This window comes from Euleptes europaea, chromosome 3 (assembly GCF_029931775.1).
Source record: "Euleptes europaea isolate rEulEur1 chromosome 3, rEulEur1.hap1, whole genome shotgun sequence".
Classification (NCBI taxonomy): Eukaryota; Metazoa; Chordata; class Lepidosauria; order Squamata; family Sphaerodactylidae; genus Euleptes; species Euleptes europaea.
In genome coordinates this window covers 89,484,607-89,500,955 of record NC_079314.1, presented here as the reverse complement: position 1 = coordinate 89,500,955, position 16,349 = coordinate 89,484,607, and the positions used below count along the sequence as shown (strand labels likewise).

The following is a 16,349-nucleotide window of genomic DNA, read 5'->3' as shown; positions in this document are numbered from 1 at the left end:
TACCAGTTGTCTCATTCTTGGCCTCAACAGTACTATCATTTAGGCAATTATAATCTGCAGGAGAAATACAGACTATCCTGTTACACAGATTTAATGGATCATGGCAATGTTTCTCTTAACAAAAAATGAACAAATAACTTAAACGTTTTAGAAGTGACAAAAGGATTTACAAGCTGAAGTATGGATTTTTTTATATTCGAAAGGATCTTTGCTTCTGTTAGCTTAAGAAACAGAGCAAATTACTTTAAGAAGATATCCTGTACCTTTGCAGACAGCTACATGTGCTAGATTTTGACTCTGGTTGCACCTTAGAGTCGAAAAAGTTTATTGGGGTATAAACTTTTAAGAGTCAAAGCTTCCTTTGTCAGAAGATAGCTACATAAAATTAATTGTGGTGGTTGCTGGTATGTCCACAACTGCAAAGCTGCCTTCTACTATATAGTGTGGAAATGTTAAAGAGATTATATTTTTTTGGAAAATGGTAAATTATATGATCATAGAAATTTAATGTGAAGAAATATATTTTGAGAAAGCATTCTTCCCTCTTAACTATGAAAAAAAAATACCCAAGACTGATCAGGTGTAGTTGGCTTAATGAGGTTAGCACACCTATAATTAATACAATGAACATACTGAGACCATTCAGTGCTTGGGAGTATATTTTAGATTGTTTGATTTATTATGTCTTTGGTATTTATTTACTGTATACTTATTATGTAACATGTATAGAGTATTCACAACTTAATAAGTATTATCTTCAGCACATGTGATATTAATTGGATATTTATTAGATATTTAATACTAAAATGATCACTAGTGGTTCCTTTGGTGCTCACAAATATTTTTCCTATGTATTTGTTATAATTTTTTTTTAAAATATGTTGTTCCTCGAATAACAAATACATTATTGCAGCAAAAATAAAAAGATGACTAAACAGCCCGCATACATTTATTCAAACATTCCCATTCCATCAATCTCCAAAAATGACCCAAGGTAGCTTGCAAGATACAGGGATCAGACCATGTGCTGAAAGATCTGCACTCTGTTCTGGTTCTTCACTTTGAAGCCCTAAATGGTCCGGAGTCAGGATACTCGAAGGAATGCCACCCCCACAGACCACGCAGCCCCACCAGTCAAGATCCTCCTCATGAGCCCTGCTCTCTGTGCCCCCACCTTCACAGGTGAGGCGGGTGGCAGCCACAAAGTGGTCTTTTCCAGAGGTGGCATCTTGCCTGAGGAAAGCCCTTCCCTTGAGCCTTGCTTGGCACCAACCCTACTCTCTTTCAGACAGTAAGACAAAGAGTTTCTTTTTACCAAAGGTTTTTAATTAAGGGTTTGACCTTTTTCACATCATTTTTAGAGCCTGCTTCTAGCCTAAGAACTACTTATGTTTTATGCTGCTTTTTCTGCTCCAGCCGAGTTTTAAATGCTAGGCTTCTAGAAGCTTACAGTTAAAGAGTTTTATGGTTTTATTTTTGTTATATTTTAATTTATAGGCCGCCCTGAGTAGATTTTCTGGACAGGCAGTAAAGAAATATTATAAATAAATAAATAAACTAATTTGTTAGGTAATAGCATATTGTTTGGAGACAGAAGCCATACTGCAACATATTGAAGTTAATTAATTAATGGTATTACTACACACATAGATAAGAAACTGAATAAACATTTTTTTCTACAGACTAACCAATTTCTTAACCAAAACAACTTAATAATAGGTAGACAACAGAGATGCTTAGTGGAGAAGGACTAATTTGCAACACAAGAATTGCACTAGTACATGGGAATTTAAGGGAGTCATATACATACCTGGGGAAGAAGAGCTATTGATATCATAAAATTCAGGCAAAACAGATTATACAGAATTAATCTATGTAACAGATTGCCATTGAATATAAGGAGGGCAGACAGTATAATTTGATTGTAGAAGGATTTGTTCAATCCATTACAAGTCATCAACCATGCTGGTCAAGGCATATATTGGCATTGTGAAGGTGCTCTCATGCCTTTGATTGCCAGATGGTGGGAATTATTTTTTTAAAATGATGTATGTATCCTTTACTGCATCTGTTGTATTAGAAAGTCCAAAGCCAGCATATTAAACAACAGCACGATAACTAAAATCCTGAAAAATATTCTCTACATGGGCTCAGAGTGAAACTATATTTTACACTGAAAATGGCAGATGCACTGATTTCTTTTCCATAACATCTGGTAGACTCTGGACGTGATGGTAATGTATACTTCAAATGCAATGCTACAGCTTGCTTTGGGACCCCCACACACACTGAGCCCATGAGTCAGGGCCTTTGTTTTCTGCCCCCAAGTCCAGCCCTGACAGCACCAGTGCTGAACAGCACACATTCCATGCAAACTTCAAGAGTTCAAAATTGAGCTCTGTTAGTGTGGATTCTCTGCCAGATCCAACCCCTCCACATTGTTTAAAGAAATTAGGAACAGAAACCACAATCTAAAAAGGATCGTGAATACAACAAGGCTTCTATTTGTTATGCAACATTACAATTTGCAGTGTAATCCAAAGAGGGGTAGTTTCGCCGGGGACAGCGCAGCCGGGCCGCCTCCTGAGTGGCTTGCTGCACCGAGGCGAGAAAGCCAAACAGGCAAAATCCCCAACACCCTGCGCAACTGCTGTATGCAGTTCCAAAGGGCTACGCCACCATTTTTTCTGGCGTAAGTTCACACTGGCAAAAATGGGCGTTCCTGGAGTGAAAGGGCTTGGAGAACGTCAGCCCTGCCCCCAAGAATGCCCTGTTTGACGCTGGCGCAACCCCCTGCGCTGGAGGAGTGCTGCTGAGGTTGCGCCAGGTGGCACAAGTGGCACTTACGCCAGTGCAGGGGTCACACCGCCTCCAAAGGCCTTTCCCCACCCCTTAGGATTTAATTGTTGATGCTGAAGGAAGAAATGGCTTTTGTAACTCCCACAAATGTGTTTTAGATTGCCAACCTTTGAGTAGGTGGGTTGACACAAATATCTTAATGATGCTTTTAAAAATCTGCCCTTCTTCCTTCTGTATCATTGTTCATGCAGCATTCTCAGACGTCACAAATGTGAAAAGGCTCCCTGTAACATTTGGTGTGTGACCCTGAGTGACTAAACCAGGAAGTACCAAATGGCTTCACAGGGCAGCAGTAGTATTAAAAACAAAATTATTTCTGGGCCAAAGGTCCCTGAATTAGCCCATATAATGGGAACACTCAGTACATTAAACTTGAGATAAAGCATTCTTCAGCTGTTCACATTTAACATTAACTAAGCCGTCATTCCCATCTGGCCAAAAGGGTGAGGAGGCATGGCACAGAGAACTTCCTTTCATGATGGAATTAGTGGAAACAGCCTAAGAAAGCTAATGTTGCTCACCATGGCTGCTCATCACTTTGCTCTTGAAATGCGTACACACAGGATCAGCTTCAGAGCATTAACAGCTTTCGGAGTCATGGAAATCCATGGATTAGAGCACAGATGCAACATATAGATTGCACACTTCCAGTAAATTTCTAGGAGAGTACCTGCTGGTATTTAAATTACATGGTAGTGGATTGTTGCATCCCTGCTATTGCATCAGTTTAGTTGGGCTCCAAACAGATAAAACACATCTTTTCTGTAGAACGCTATGCTCTGCTATTTTCGATATTTTGTATTATCCAACGGTAAATATTATCCAACGGTAAATATTTGCAACAAAGAAGGAAAACATTTGCAGCTGTTCTATGTAAGAATATAGCAGCCATGATGGATCAGACCAGTGGTCTGTCAATCCAACATCTGTTTAATACAGTAGCCAATCAGATGCCAGTGTATGAACAGGATGCTGGACAGAAAGACCACTGGAGCATTAACTTCTGGAAGAACACCAACTGCAAACTGATTAGAGCAACGTGAGCTCATCTACCCTACAAAACTTACTCTCTCAAAGCTGTTCTGTGTTCCTTTACATTAAGCCTTTTGTGTTTAATTTCCAAATATAAACATTGCTATTTCCTATATTGCACCTAGGATTTATTACTTCTATCCCACAAAAAAGAAGGGGCTGTGGCTAGGTGGTAGAGCATCTGCTTGGCTTGCAGAAGGTCTCAGGTTCAATCCCCGGCATCTCCAGTTAAAGTAGGTGATGTGAAAGACCCCTGAGACCCTGGAGAGACACTGCCGGTCTGAGTAGACAATACTGACTTTAAAATATTGTCGAAGACTTTCACGGTCAGAGTTCATTGGTTCTTGTAGGTTATCCGGGCTGTGTGACCGTGGTCTTGGTATTTTCTTTCCTGACGTTTCGCCCACAGCTGTGGCAGGCATCTTCAGAGGAGTAACACTGAAGGACAATGTCTCTCAGCGTCAAGTGTGTAGGAAGAGTAATATATAGTCAGAAAGGGGGGGGGGTTGAGCTGAATCATTGTCCTGCAAAAAGTATCAAAGGTAATGTGCTAATCATTGTCCTGTAAGTATCAAGATAATGTGCTAATGAGGGTGTGGTATGTTAATATGGAACCATTGTATCCTGAAGTGATCTGTTAATGTGTGAAATCCAAAGTTATCTGCATGGCTATTGTGGACTGTAGTCTTTGTTAGTCTGGAGGTTTTCAGGACAGGAAGCCAAGCCTTATTCATTCATAAACTCTCTTCTTTTCTGTTAAAGTTGTGCTGATGTTTATGAATTTCAATGGCTTCTCTGTGCAATCTGACAAAATAGTTGGTAGAATTGTCCAGTCTTTCAGTGTCTTGGAATAAGACCCTGTGTCCTGTTTGTGTCAGTCCATGTTCAGCCACTGCTGATTTCTCAGGTTGGCCAAGTCTGCAGTATCTTTCATGTTCTTTTATCCTTGTTTGTATGCTGCGTTTTGTAGTCCCAATGTAAACTTGTCCACAACTGCAAGGTATACGATATACTCCTGCAGAGGTGAGGGGGTCTCTTTTGTCTTTTGCTGATCGTAGTATCTGTTGTATTTTCTTGGTGGGTTTAACTGACTTTGTTGGACCAAGGGTCTGATTCAGTATAAGGCAGCTTCATCTGTTCATATATCATTAAGCTTGTATAACAGAACAGAAACAGAGAAGGCTGGTGTTAGACAAGGTGTTCTACATAAACTGTTATAGGCAGCCTTGTGTGAGTGTACGTGTAAAGTGCTGTCAAGTAGCAGCTGACTTATGGCAACCCCTTTTGGGGTTTTCATGGCAAGAGACTAACAGAGGTGGTTTGCCAGTGCCTTCCTCTGCACAGCAACCCTGGTATTCCCTGGTGGTCTCCTATCCAAATACTAACCAGGACTGACCCTGCTTAGCTTCTGAGATCTGCCGAGATCAGGCTAGCCTGGGCTGATCTAGATGACATTGCTAATATAAAGAAGTGTAATTAATTATATTAACAGAATATTGTGATTGAAATTTAACTGAGATATAAGAGTAATTAAGATCAGACCATATCATGATGGGATAGAATACTTTATTAAGAGGCGGACGGAGGTGATGGGGAAGTCAACAAATTTTCCTTTGTTTTTTTATTTTATTAAGTACTTAAATAACTATAACAACATTACTTATGACTTAATTTTCTATATTACTTTTATTGTTGTTTGTTAACATGGAAAATTTATATTATAAAAACCAATAAAATTTTCAAAAAAAAAAAAGGGCTATAGGCAGCCTTAGGGTGGGTGATAAACTGCAATAATCTTAGCATCCGTAGCCAAATACACATGACATTAAGACTAGGACACACCGTTCCTGAATTTGATTTATTTGCAAGTTCAAATATAATGGTGAAACAGATGTGGATAAAGAGCTATGGATCTTAAATGAATAGCAGGTTCTCGTAATAACATTTCCTGTTGGGAAGCATGTCACTGCTTTCCAACAAAGTCATCCCCGCACTGATCGCAAAGGGGCACTACAGAGCAGCAGAAGCATTCAAGGGCAACCATATTTGTGCCAGCTCCATTCTGCTTGTCCCAAGACAAAGGAAGAGACTTGACTACAATTGCCAGAGCCCTGTGCTTGCTCAGGCCGTGCTTTCACAATCAGTCTCTGTGGATTTCCTGCCTGCCTGGTGGTTTGCAAGCGTTGACAGTGTCCAACAACCTGCAGAATGCACAATGGAAGAGCTCACCACAGGCATCTCAGGGCTGTCTGTTTCAAAACTGGACGCAGGACAGATGTCTCCTGTGGTTTTAACTCAGGATTATACGAAACGTGTCCTATGATATAAACATGCAGTGTTGTTGTAATACTGTCTCGGAAGATAACTGCATTTTGAAAATTATCAGGAGGCCAGCAAACAGGGAGATGCGAAGAACTCCTCTCATTGTATGTGGCGTAGTAATATCACCAGCAGGATGCTTAGCAGCCTTTCATCTCCATGCACACGAGAGATGCAGACATCAAGGGAAATATTATGTATTTATTTCATTTATAGCCCACCTTTCTTGCTGTGACTCAAGGCACATTACAAATAATCAAAACAATGTAAGTAAACAGCTTAAGACAAGGGTCCCCAATGTGGTGCCCAACAAGTGTTGTTAGAAAGTGGGCAGTGCCATGTGGTAATTTTGTCCAGCAGGGCTTCTGATTGGCTGTGCAGATTAAAAAAAACAACCCTGCTTTGGCAGCAGCTGCCACCACACCACAAGAATCTTCACTGCATGACTGGAGGTAAGCTGCGTACATGCAAGAATAGATTTTTAAACAGTATGTTCGCCCTAAAAGAGGTCCTATTAAGCAAAGGTTGTGCCTGAAATGTTGAAGAGTTACGAATAACCTCACTTCCTGACATTTCGTGATTGGCTCTGCCTCCTGCGGCAGCCATTCTGTGGTTAAGCCCACTGCCCCGTGGCAGAATTCCAAAGGAGCCCACAGACTCAAAACAACTGGGGACTTCTAGCTTAAGGCATCCTATGAACAATGCATCAGGACTAGAATGACAATATCAGAAGACAATGCAGACAAACCAATATACATTAACACATGACATATCATAAGCAATTCAGGATGTGAATTACAAAAGTAGAAGACAAGGCAGCAAAAGAAAGAAATGCATACAATAAACAGGGAAAGAGATGGCGATCCTATTTTGCCTTCATAAAAATGCCATCCTGTACATGTCTGTTTGGCACATTCTGTAGAATGATGTTAAGTGTGGGAGTCTTCCTGACCTCCTCAAGCAGGTGGGCCGCAAAAGCTCAGGTACGGGCAAGCTGTTGTTTTTACCCATTTGCAGTGAGCAGAGCTGTTGCAGTGGAGCAGATGTGCGGGTCCAAGGCCATGAAGGCCTTTGTACATGATAACCAGTACCTTGAACAGAGCCAGGTAACTGACTGATAACCAATGGAGTGACTGCAGAATAGGTGTAATAGACATACTCCACCTAGCTCCAAATAATAACTGAGCAGCAGTGTTCTATAATACCTGGAGTTTCAAAGCTGACTTTAAGGACCCATATAGAATGTATTGCAGTAGTCTAAACTTCAGGTTACTGTGTAAAGAAAAAAGATCATACCAAGGAAAAGGTCCTATGGTTCCAACACCTGTAGTTAAAGACCAATGACTAATAACATTCCATGTTCTACTTTGTAGCCAGACATTAACATTTTAATGTTCCTCAAAAAAGTGCAATTTGTATGAAACTTTCCCATAATGTGACTGAACCCTATGGTGCATATTTTGCAGCTGTGCTCTGACCTTACCATGAAGAATTAAACATTTACCTTCTACAAGTGCTTTTAAATTAATAGTTCTATTGGTGACAGACTCAGTGGCGTTGGGACATGGTGAGTGTCTATTGCTCAAGGCTATTTATGCGGAGTATGAGCCCCAAGTCTGATAAAACTCAACACATTTGACAAGTTTATTCAGGGCAAAAGAATATTTCACCATTGTCAAACCAAGAAAGCTAATAACGACAGCACAGAAGTCAGTTTTAAATACTTGGTTTTAAAGTGCAACAAAACAGGCTAGAATTGTAGAATGCACAAAATGCATTAAATCTTTGCCTGCAATACTTTTATCTCTAGGGATATTGGAGGTCCAGGGATGCTCACAGAAATGAAATAAAGATCTGTGGAATTCTATACATATTGAATTATTTAATATAAATTTTCCAGTAATTTGAATGTAGGGCACTGGGAAAGGCACCTTTATGGCTAGTACCAAGGAGGGGTGTCTAAGTCATTTAGGTTTTGTCAAATTCATAACACTGCCACATTAAAGTTAGTGCCTTAAGGACTAGCTAACAATCCATAATATTAATAAAACAAGACACCAGAGTTCATAAAGCAAAAATCACACTTTGTCGTCCTCAGCACAGTGATAACCTTGGTTGTTTATCTTGTGGAAGAATGTATGTAAATGACACACAGAAGGATCAAGCACCTGATCTCTCTCAAAAGCAAGGTAAAGTAATGTTCAATGACATAACTGAACATTTCCCATGAGGGACAAGAAAAGGACATGGAAAGAAATGCAGGCATTCCTGCTAGAGGGCCAGGCACCACTTTGTAGTAGAAACAGCAAGAATGCCTTGATTCTGAATTTCCTATACAAGAAATCATGGATTAGGACCATCCCAGTTTCCAGTGCTGAAACTCAGTTCTCCATTGCTCCCATGGGAACGAAGGAAACTGACTTCAGTTCAAGACACACTTTTGGTAATGAGTATAAACTGAGTCTCATCTCATTTATTAGGCTCAGCAAGGGCAAGATAAGTATCCACGCAAACCGCATCCCAGGGTCCCTTTCCTTTTATCCGCACAAGGGAATAATTGTCAATCATAGCTACGGGGGGGGGGGGGGAGAGAGAACAACAATGCTGTGAGAGCAGGCTAACCCACTGCTGAAAACTGGCACCCTGGCAAGGACTCCATGGAAAGGCAGTGTGCATCTATATGCAGATTGCATACTACCTCAGCAGCCCACACAATATGCAGACCCCCACACATACACAAACACACATACGATAGGCTGTTAGTAAATGATAAACACGGTTCAGAATGGAACATCCTGTAGCTGAGTATGTGCTTAGAATCAATATACTTCAGAATGAAACCTACACTTTTCAACCCACGTGTAAGAGACCACGCAAGAGATTGCTCAGAAAAGGAAACAGTTTCTAGGCTACCACCTTTGTGAAGGCTTCAGGGGAAATGCAAACAATGCCAAAATGATTATGTTATAGCGGCTGTTATAGCTTATGTTATAGCGGCTGATGCATGTGACACATTTAGGCCTACTTCTATCATAATTGTTCGTTTCTATGAAAATCGGTTTCCAACAGGAGGCTGACAATGCAACGCTAAGGAGAGTTAGGCACTGCTAAGCCCAGAGACTCCAATAGACTGAGGAGGGCGTTAACTGCTCAGGGTTGCACTGTGAGAGTGCAAGCCATAAATTGCTTAAATAAATAGAGTGTGAAAGATTCTCTTAGCCCTGCATACATTCATTGCATCACCCACGTTACCCAATAACAGCTACAGGACTTGTCACTGCTCAACAAAACCAGCCATCTACAGGTTTTTGCTTTGGTGCTGTTCTACAACACTGGAAATGGAAGAAGGTTGCTTTGCAGAGTGGACACTTTGCCAATCAAGGATTCACAAGGCATATGTGTATTCGCACTCCAGGCTCAAGAATGACAAGGAGAGCACTCAAGGCAGGAAGTCTGCTAGGAAAGTGATTACCACACGCACAGTATTTCAAACATTTCTACCAGGGCAACATCCTCCCTTAAGGCTTCTTAGTACCAAGAAATGAAGCTATTCTTACTTTGTGCAGCAGCAAACTTCCACAAAGTAGATGCTAATGTTATGGTTCTAGATATTAAGAGTAACTTTATTTGCACAGGGCTCCCACATTCTAAACATAGGTTTTAGAAGCAGAATGGATCTTGCATGGACAGATATTTTGAAACCCATACAAAGCTACTTTTCTCTCTGAATAAAGGTACTGTGTATTCAAATAGGAAGGAAAATTTAAATAAGTTACACTTACGAGGCATGATCCCTTGGCTAACCAGCTCCTCACGCGTCCGTCGCTGCTGGAGCTTCAACTGTAGCACTGCGAGGAGGCAGACAAAAAATAAGTTGAGAACAGGTTGCTGTACCATGCCACACTACAGAGAACATTTTCCTTTTCATGCCATTTTCTTCTAGCTGCAGAATGTTAGAGAGGAGGACTGAAGGAAGCCCTGTCATCCCCACCCAATTCTAACTCTTGCAATTGCAGAAGTAGCCTCAGGCACCAAGGTTTCCGTAGTGTGCTGCAGACAGCAGAGAGAGGAAGTTGCAAAGAGTTTTAATAGGTTGATAAAAATCCACAAAGTATGAAAACAGGGCCTGTTGCTCAAGATGTTCTATAGCGCCTAGCCCCTTCGTAAGCCATGCAAGGTTTTTTTTTTTAAGGGCACAAAACCTGACCCCATCCTAAGGGGTGTAATCAGAATTCCACATTCACATAGTATTCGCTGTCATTTGATGCTAAACATTATTCTTAAGCATGAGACATGGTTTACCCTGTACCCTTAAAAGGGTGCACTGACACCACCATAAAAAAAATGAGGTTCCAGAAACTTTAAAGGATGCTCTAAGAGACTTTGGAACAAATCCAGTATTCATGGTGAGGACATTCTGACTATACAACACCCAGAAGCACCTTCACATATCCCATTCTCTTATCATTGTATTTCATCTTGAACTAAAATTAACATTAGACTCTACTGTAGTTGGCTCAAAGTGTCTCAAACCCACTCTAGCTGGACCAATTTCTCTTTGGACTGGATCTTGTTTTACACCACCCCTCTCTTTGTAAACTCCATCCCCTTCTACTGGGTATTTAACCAAGCCTAATGGATGTACACTTCTATGCATCTGAAGAAGCAAGCTCTGACACACATAAGGTCATGCTGGAGGCAGTTTGAACGTTGGAGGTTTTTTGTATCTTCTTGTGGAATTGCTATCCTTATTCAGTATTTTCTGATTGGAATTGGGCTAAGAGATTAAATACATTCTATTCTGTTTTCCTGAGATTGTCCACTCTAACTTTCACTGTTCATTCCAACTATCTACATAATATTCATGGTTAACATAAGGGACCCTAGTATTTCCTAGCATCTTTCACACAAGTTGCTTTCTTTTTGTTTTGTTTTTATTTACATGCAGGAAATGCAGCCCTGGTTTCCACCATTTTGGAGGAGATGCATCAACTATTCAAGGATATGGTGAGATTTTGTGTAAGAGAGGAATGAGCACTATTAACTACTTCCAAGCCAAAATTGTTCTCACAGGGTGGGAAATTATTACACAGATATAGAACAGGTTTGATTTTAAGTATCTTTGTATGGCATCCAATTTCATGAAAAACGTTCTTGAGAAGGCCTCTATGAGTAACAAGGTTGTCAAAACTACAAATGCTATTATGAATTTTGCAAGATCTAAAGGAGCCAACCTAGCTCCTTTGGCTGTAAAGATATCTGCAGCCAAAACACTTACACAAGTGATTTCAGAGCGCCGAAAAATGGGGACTGGCAAATATTAACAAGTTAGAGTTCAACATTTTTAAGATCTAGTTTATGCTTACCTCATTCAAAACATATTTTATTTCTTTTAAACCCTGTTTGGCTTTTTAATTCTTCACTGACTATGGTCAATGCATTACCAAAACAGTGGAGCAGATCTCCAGTACTGTTGGTAAATAATGGAAAAGTCCCCTACATAAATCCCCTGGACCAGGAATTTTTGGCAAAGTTTCTAATGCAGAATGTCTATCTTCGGGGAGGCTATGAAAGTGTATCTTCTTGCGGATAGGGAGAAAGCACGCAACTCACAATATAACTCTGCACTTGCAGCACAAAAGATGAACAATAAATTCACTGAGTGTGGGTCAGCTGATCATCTTACGGTTTTACCATTAGTGAGTTGTTTATATGGCACACTTTATACCTGGTTTCATGTTTTAATTTGCACAATATAGGGGGGCTTTTTGTTTGTTTTTTGGTTATTGTGCTTCAAGGCTAAAATTTGTTTCCCTGTTTTGCAAGAGCCAATGGTCATAAGCAAATTTAGGAGACTAGATGCATTCAAGGTCACATAACATGGATTAGTTTTCTCCAAACATACGTTAATTATTGTTTCATTATCAAAGCCCAAATGGCAAAAAGTATATTTGCTTTGCTCCATGCATACTTACAAATAAAATATGATTCTGAAATACGTTATTAAATATTAAAATGGAACAAAGGAACATGAGAGTGATTATAATTCTAGGTTAGAAACTGAAGTAAAAGATTTTCTGTGTATATCCCTGAAACATTAGATTTTTTTCTGTGGAGAAAAATGTACAAAATATATAATGAAGCTACAGTATGCTACAGTATGTTAAAATGGCATTCATCCTAATATTGTGAAGTTTATGTAAATTATGCCACGAATATGTGCATATAAAAACCACAGGTAAAAGTCAACTACATCCTTCATCTCCGATGATACTGGAGTAAGATTAACCACTTCACTCAGCCATTCCATCTAAAGTGGTTTGGGCTGTTCTGGCCATAGTAGATTACGTGGCACTTAACTGAATTAATTAATTAGCCACCCCTAAAGAGCTTAAGATGGCTCCTGTTCCTCCTTTTATCCACACAATAGTGCCAAAACTGTTCCTGAGTCAAATAAATCAAACTGACAATACTGCAGCAAAATCTCCACAAGATGCATACATTGTGAAGCTCTCTTTTACAATATATGGATGTGTGATGTAAAGAACTTCAGAGTTCTGGGCAAGATAAGACAAATAATGTGGCTTGTCTGGCAGAGATGCATTTCTATCCCAGTGGCAAAAAAGACACCTGCATGGTACCTCAGCCTCCAGCCCTCAACATGGAAACTGAATTTATAAAAACAGAGCTCCTATACAAAGCACCTTAGAATAATGGTAAACCACCCAAGTGGTCAATCAACAATACAAAAGTATTGGAAATGCTTTTAGAACACTGGAGCACAAAGGAAAGCATGCCATGGGCACTAAAGGATAAAACAGTCCAAAAATACCATGCCTCTTTCAGAGTTATTCCCTAATTCACCAGAGAAGAATCACCCTTTTTCATTTTGTGATTTCTAGCAATTGCTAAAACATACTTGTCATGAGTCCCATCCTGATCCCCACGATTTCTAATTATGCTCCAAGACCAGGCTTGACCAGCAAGAGAGGGAGCAGGACAATGAATCAAAGCCCCAGAAAGAAGGGTAGGGCTTCTCTTCCAAAAGGGTGCATCAGCCAGAGCAGGAACAGAGTGCTTTATCCATGCAAGGGGGTATAATGAAAATACCTTGAAGGGCAGCTTTTCCGGGAGCGAGCAAGGGGAAATGAATTTCTTGTAGGGTAACACTATGTCAGTCCAATATAGCTCAAGGCCCATGATGAACTGTTTAGTGGGTTTAGTCAGGTTGTATGAGCTTCATGTATTAGTTCACGCTGTGTTGCTTTCCCCTGTGTGTCTGAAATCCTTCCCCACCCCCCTCTGCCCATGCAAGTAGTCATATGCCGCTCCCCTCCCTTTTTTATTCAGGGGAGCCTGTGTCGTCCATCACTCAGGTGCAGAAGGACTGAGTTCTATGTATGACAGCTCTCATCTAAGACAGCTGTCTGTTTAGCTGGATTAAGTGCATGTGTGCATGACACAGAGAGGCAGAAGTGACATGTCAGATTCTGCCTAGGATCTCTAAGTGACAGGTGTGGTGGCAGCTACCCCTTGAAAGTGTGGAGCTATTGTGTCAGGGCAAGCAATTGCTGAAGGGATGCTTAAGGAAGGCGGAGAAGCAGGGCCCTCCATCTGTTTTTCCCCTGTCCTTACCCCCATGGACCACCGTGACATTATTTAGAATGCTTTGGTTGCTAAATGCCTCACATATTAACTGTATGCACTCCGAATGTCTACAACAACTGTCCAGAAAGTCAAAAACATGGATCTCCGCTTACCAGTTGAGAACCAGTGGAAACAGAAGAATCAAGTCTGCTTGCTGACTAATTGTTTCTAACATCATTTGAAAATATTTTAGGTTAATATGATTGGCAACTATTGCATGGTATAGTTCAAACTGGCAGCAAACTTTTTCAGATTTTTTTTAAGGATTCTAAAATGATTTTTAAGGATTCCACACACAACTGCCAAAAACTGTCTCACTAGAGAAAATCATCTTCATTCTCAGTTGCTCCCCAGTGAAGAAGAGCCCAGTCCTTGCCCTCCTGAAAGAGAAAAATCACTTCCCCTCTTTGGAACAGTAACATCTGAACATTCCTTTAAAAGGAGCACTGTTTTGTGTAAAATTTGAAGTAATACAATTATATGCCTGCATCTACATAATTCACTCCTCCATAAGAAGGAGCTGTTCCAATTCTAAAAACATCCTGGACCTCTCAGCAGCTTTCAATACCACTGATCACTGTATCATCCTGGACTGCCTTCTGGGGTTGGGACTGGGAAGCACTGCTTTGCAATGGCTTCAGTCCTACATCAAAGGTAGGTTTCGGAGTGTGGCCCTGGGGTAGTGATGCTGGGCTCCTTGGCCTCTGACCTGTAGGGTTCTGGATGGGGACTGACAAGCTGAAATGTAGCCCTGACAAACGGAGGTGGTGGTGGGAAGGTCTGACCCAGGAACTGAGATGTTTCCTTGTTCTGGATGGGGCTGTACCCCCCCTAGAGGAACAAGTGCTGCTGGACCTGAAACCCCTCTTGTATAAACTCATGGCAGTGGCAAGGGGTGCCTTTCACCAGCTTCAGCAATTCCTGGGCAAGAAAGACATCAACAATGTCTAGATTTATTTATTAATTATAGATTTATTTATTTATTTCAGTGTATAACCACACACACCCCAATCCAAGTCAGGCTCGGGGGGCTTCCAACAGTATATGCATACAACAATTAAAACATAAGTTAAAATCCTGATTACAACACATATAATTTAGATTTCACATTCTGCAATAAAATATTTTCCTTAGGTGAGGAGAACCCATCAGGGTCCATTCATAGAGGGGCCAATGATCTAATTTGATGTCAGTCTTCAAGTGAGTGGAGAACAGGGGTAAGGGGTCGGGGAGGCCAACTGCTCTATCAACCGTTGCTGCCTTTACCATATGCCTGGTGGCACATTTCCATCTTATAGGCCCTGCGGAACTGGAGCCTTGGATACCTACCGTGAAGGCTCCTTCTCTCCTGAGGCGAAGGGCGTCTTGAGCAATGGGTTATTTTCCTTGATCCATCCGGGGAAGGCAGGACAAAAAATCGAACTTACTGTCTTCCTGGCAGGAAAATAGCCTGGAGCAGCCCAGTTCCCGACTAGCCTAGCTCATTGGAAAGTAATTATAACCGAAAACTGATAACATAAACAACCAGTATAGAAATACAAATAATTGGAACAGTATATACGGGATAGGAGAGGAAAGAAGACCCACCATCCCTCAAAGAGAAAAAATCCCCATCTAGTAACTGGAATCAGAGCAGTTGTTAATGTTAGCCCTATGGACTGTATCCTATGGTGACTGAGAGTTACTTCTAGTGCCTGCTGTATTTTTGGGTGGGCAAGACGCCCTTCGCCTCAGGAGAGAAGGAGCCTTCACGGTAGGTATCCAAGGCTCCATTCTCCTCTGAGGCTCCAGGTGTCTTGAGCAATGGGACCTTCAAGAGCTCCCAAACGGGTGGAAAAATAAACTGGTTAAACCACCTGCTGTAACACCCTTCGTCCGAAGGACGCTTGTGCGGAAGACCATGTATTGATCTTGTAATGCTTAATAAAGGTAGATACTGTGGAAGAGGTTGCTGCTCTGCAGATTTCTTCTAGTGGAGCCTGTTTGTTAAATGCAGCCGTAGTTGCTGCGCTACGCAGGGAGTGAGCGGTTATGCCCTCCGGAACTGGCGTGCCAGTGGCTTTATAGGCTTCGACAATACAGAGTCTGAGAGTATAACTGATTGCCGCTGCTGACATGCATTTACCTCTATTTGGGTTGGAAATACCTATAAACAGGTAATCAGATTCCCTGAATTCTTGTGTCCTATGGATAAATATTTTAAGTGTTCTCCTAAGATCTAAGGAGTGCCAGGCGCGTTCTTTAGCGCAGGAGGGCTTTGGGCAAAAGGAAGGCAAATTAATTTCTTGAGATGAATGAAAGGGAGAGTTTACTTTTGGGCAAAAGGTTGGATCCGGTCTTAAGACCACTTTGTCTCTGTGAAACACGCAGAGACCTTCCCTAATAGACAAAGCCCTAATTTCCGAAATTCTTCTAGCAGAGGTGATGGCTACTAAAAATAGGACCTTCATGCGCAGAAACTTTAAGGGTACTGAATCTAAGGGTTCGAATGG

At 41.0% G+C, this 16,349-nt stretch overlaps 1 protein-coding gene across 1 annotated transcript in view; it reads right to left on the bottom strand.

Moving 5' to 3' along the window:
- Positions 1-16,349, bottom strand: part of MRTFA (myocardin related transcription factor A) — a 139,962-nt gene that overhangs the window by 18,805 nt on the left and 104,808 nt on the right. Inside the window, exon 4 of the mRNA XM_056846548.1 lies at positions 9,993-10,058. Within this exon, the coding sequence (XP_056702526.1) occupies positions 9,993-10,058 (66 nt within the window). The remainder of the gene's footprint in view (positions 1-9,992; positions 10,059-16,349) is intronic.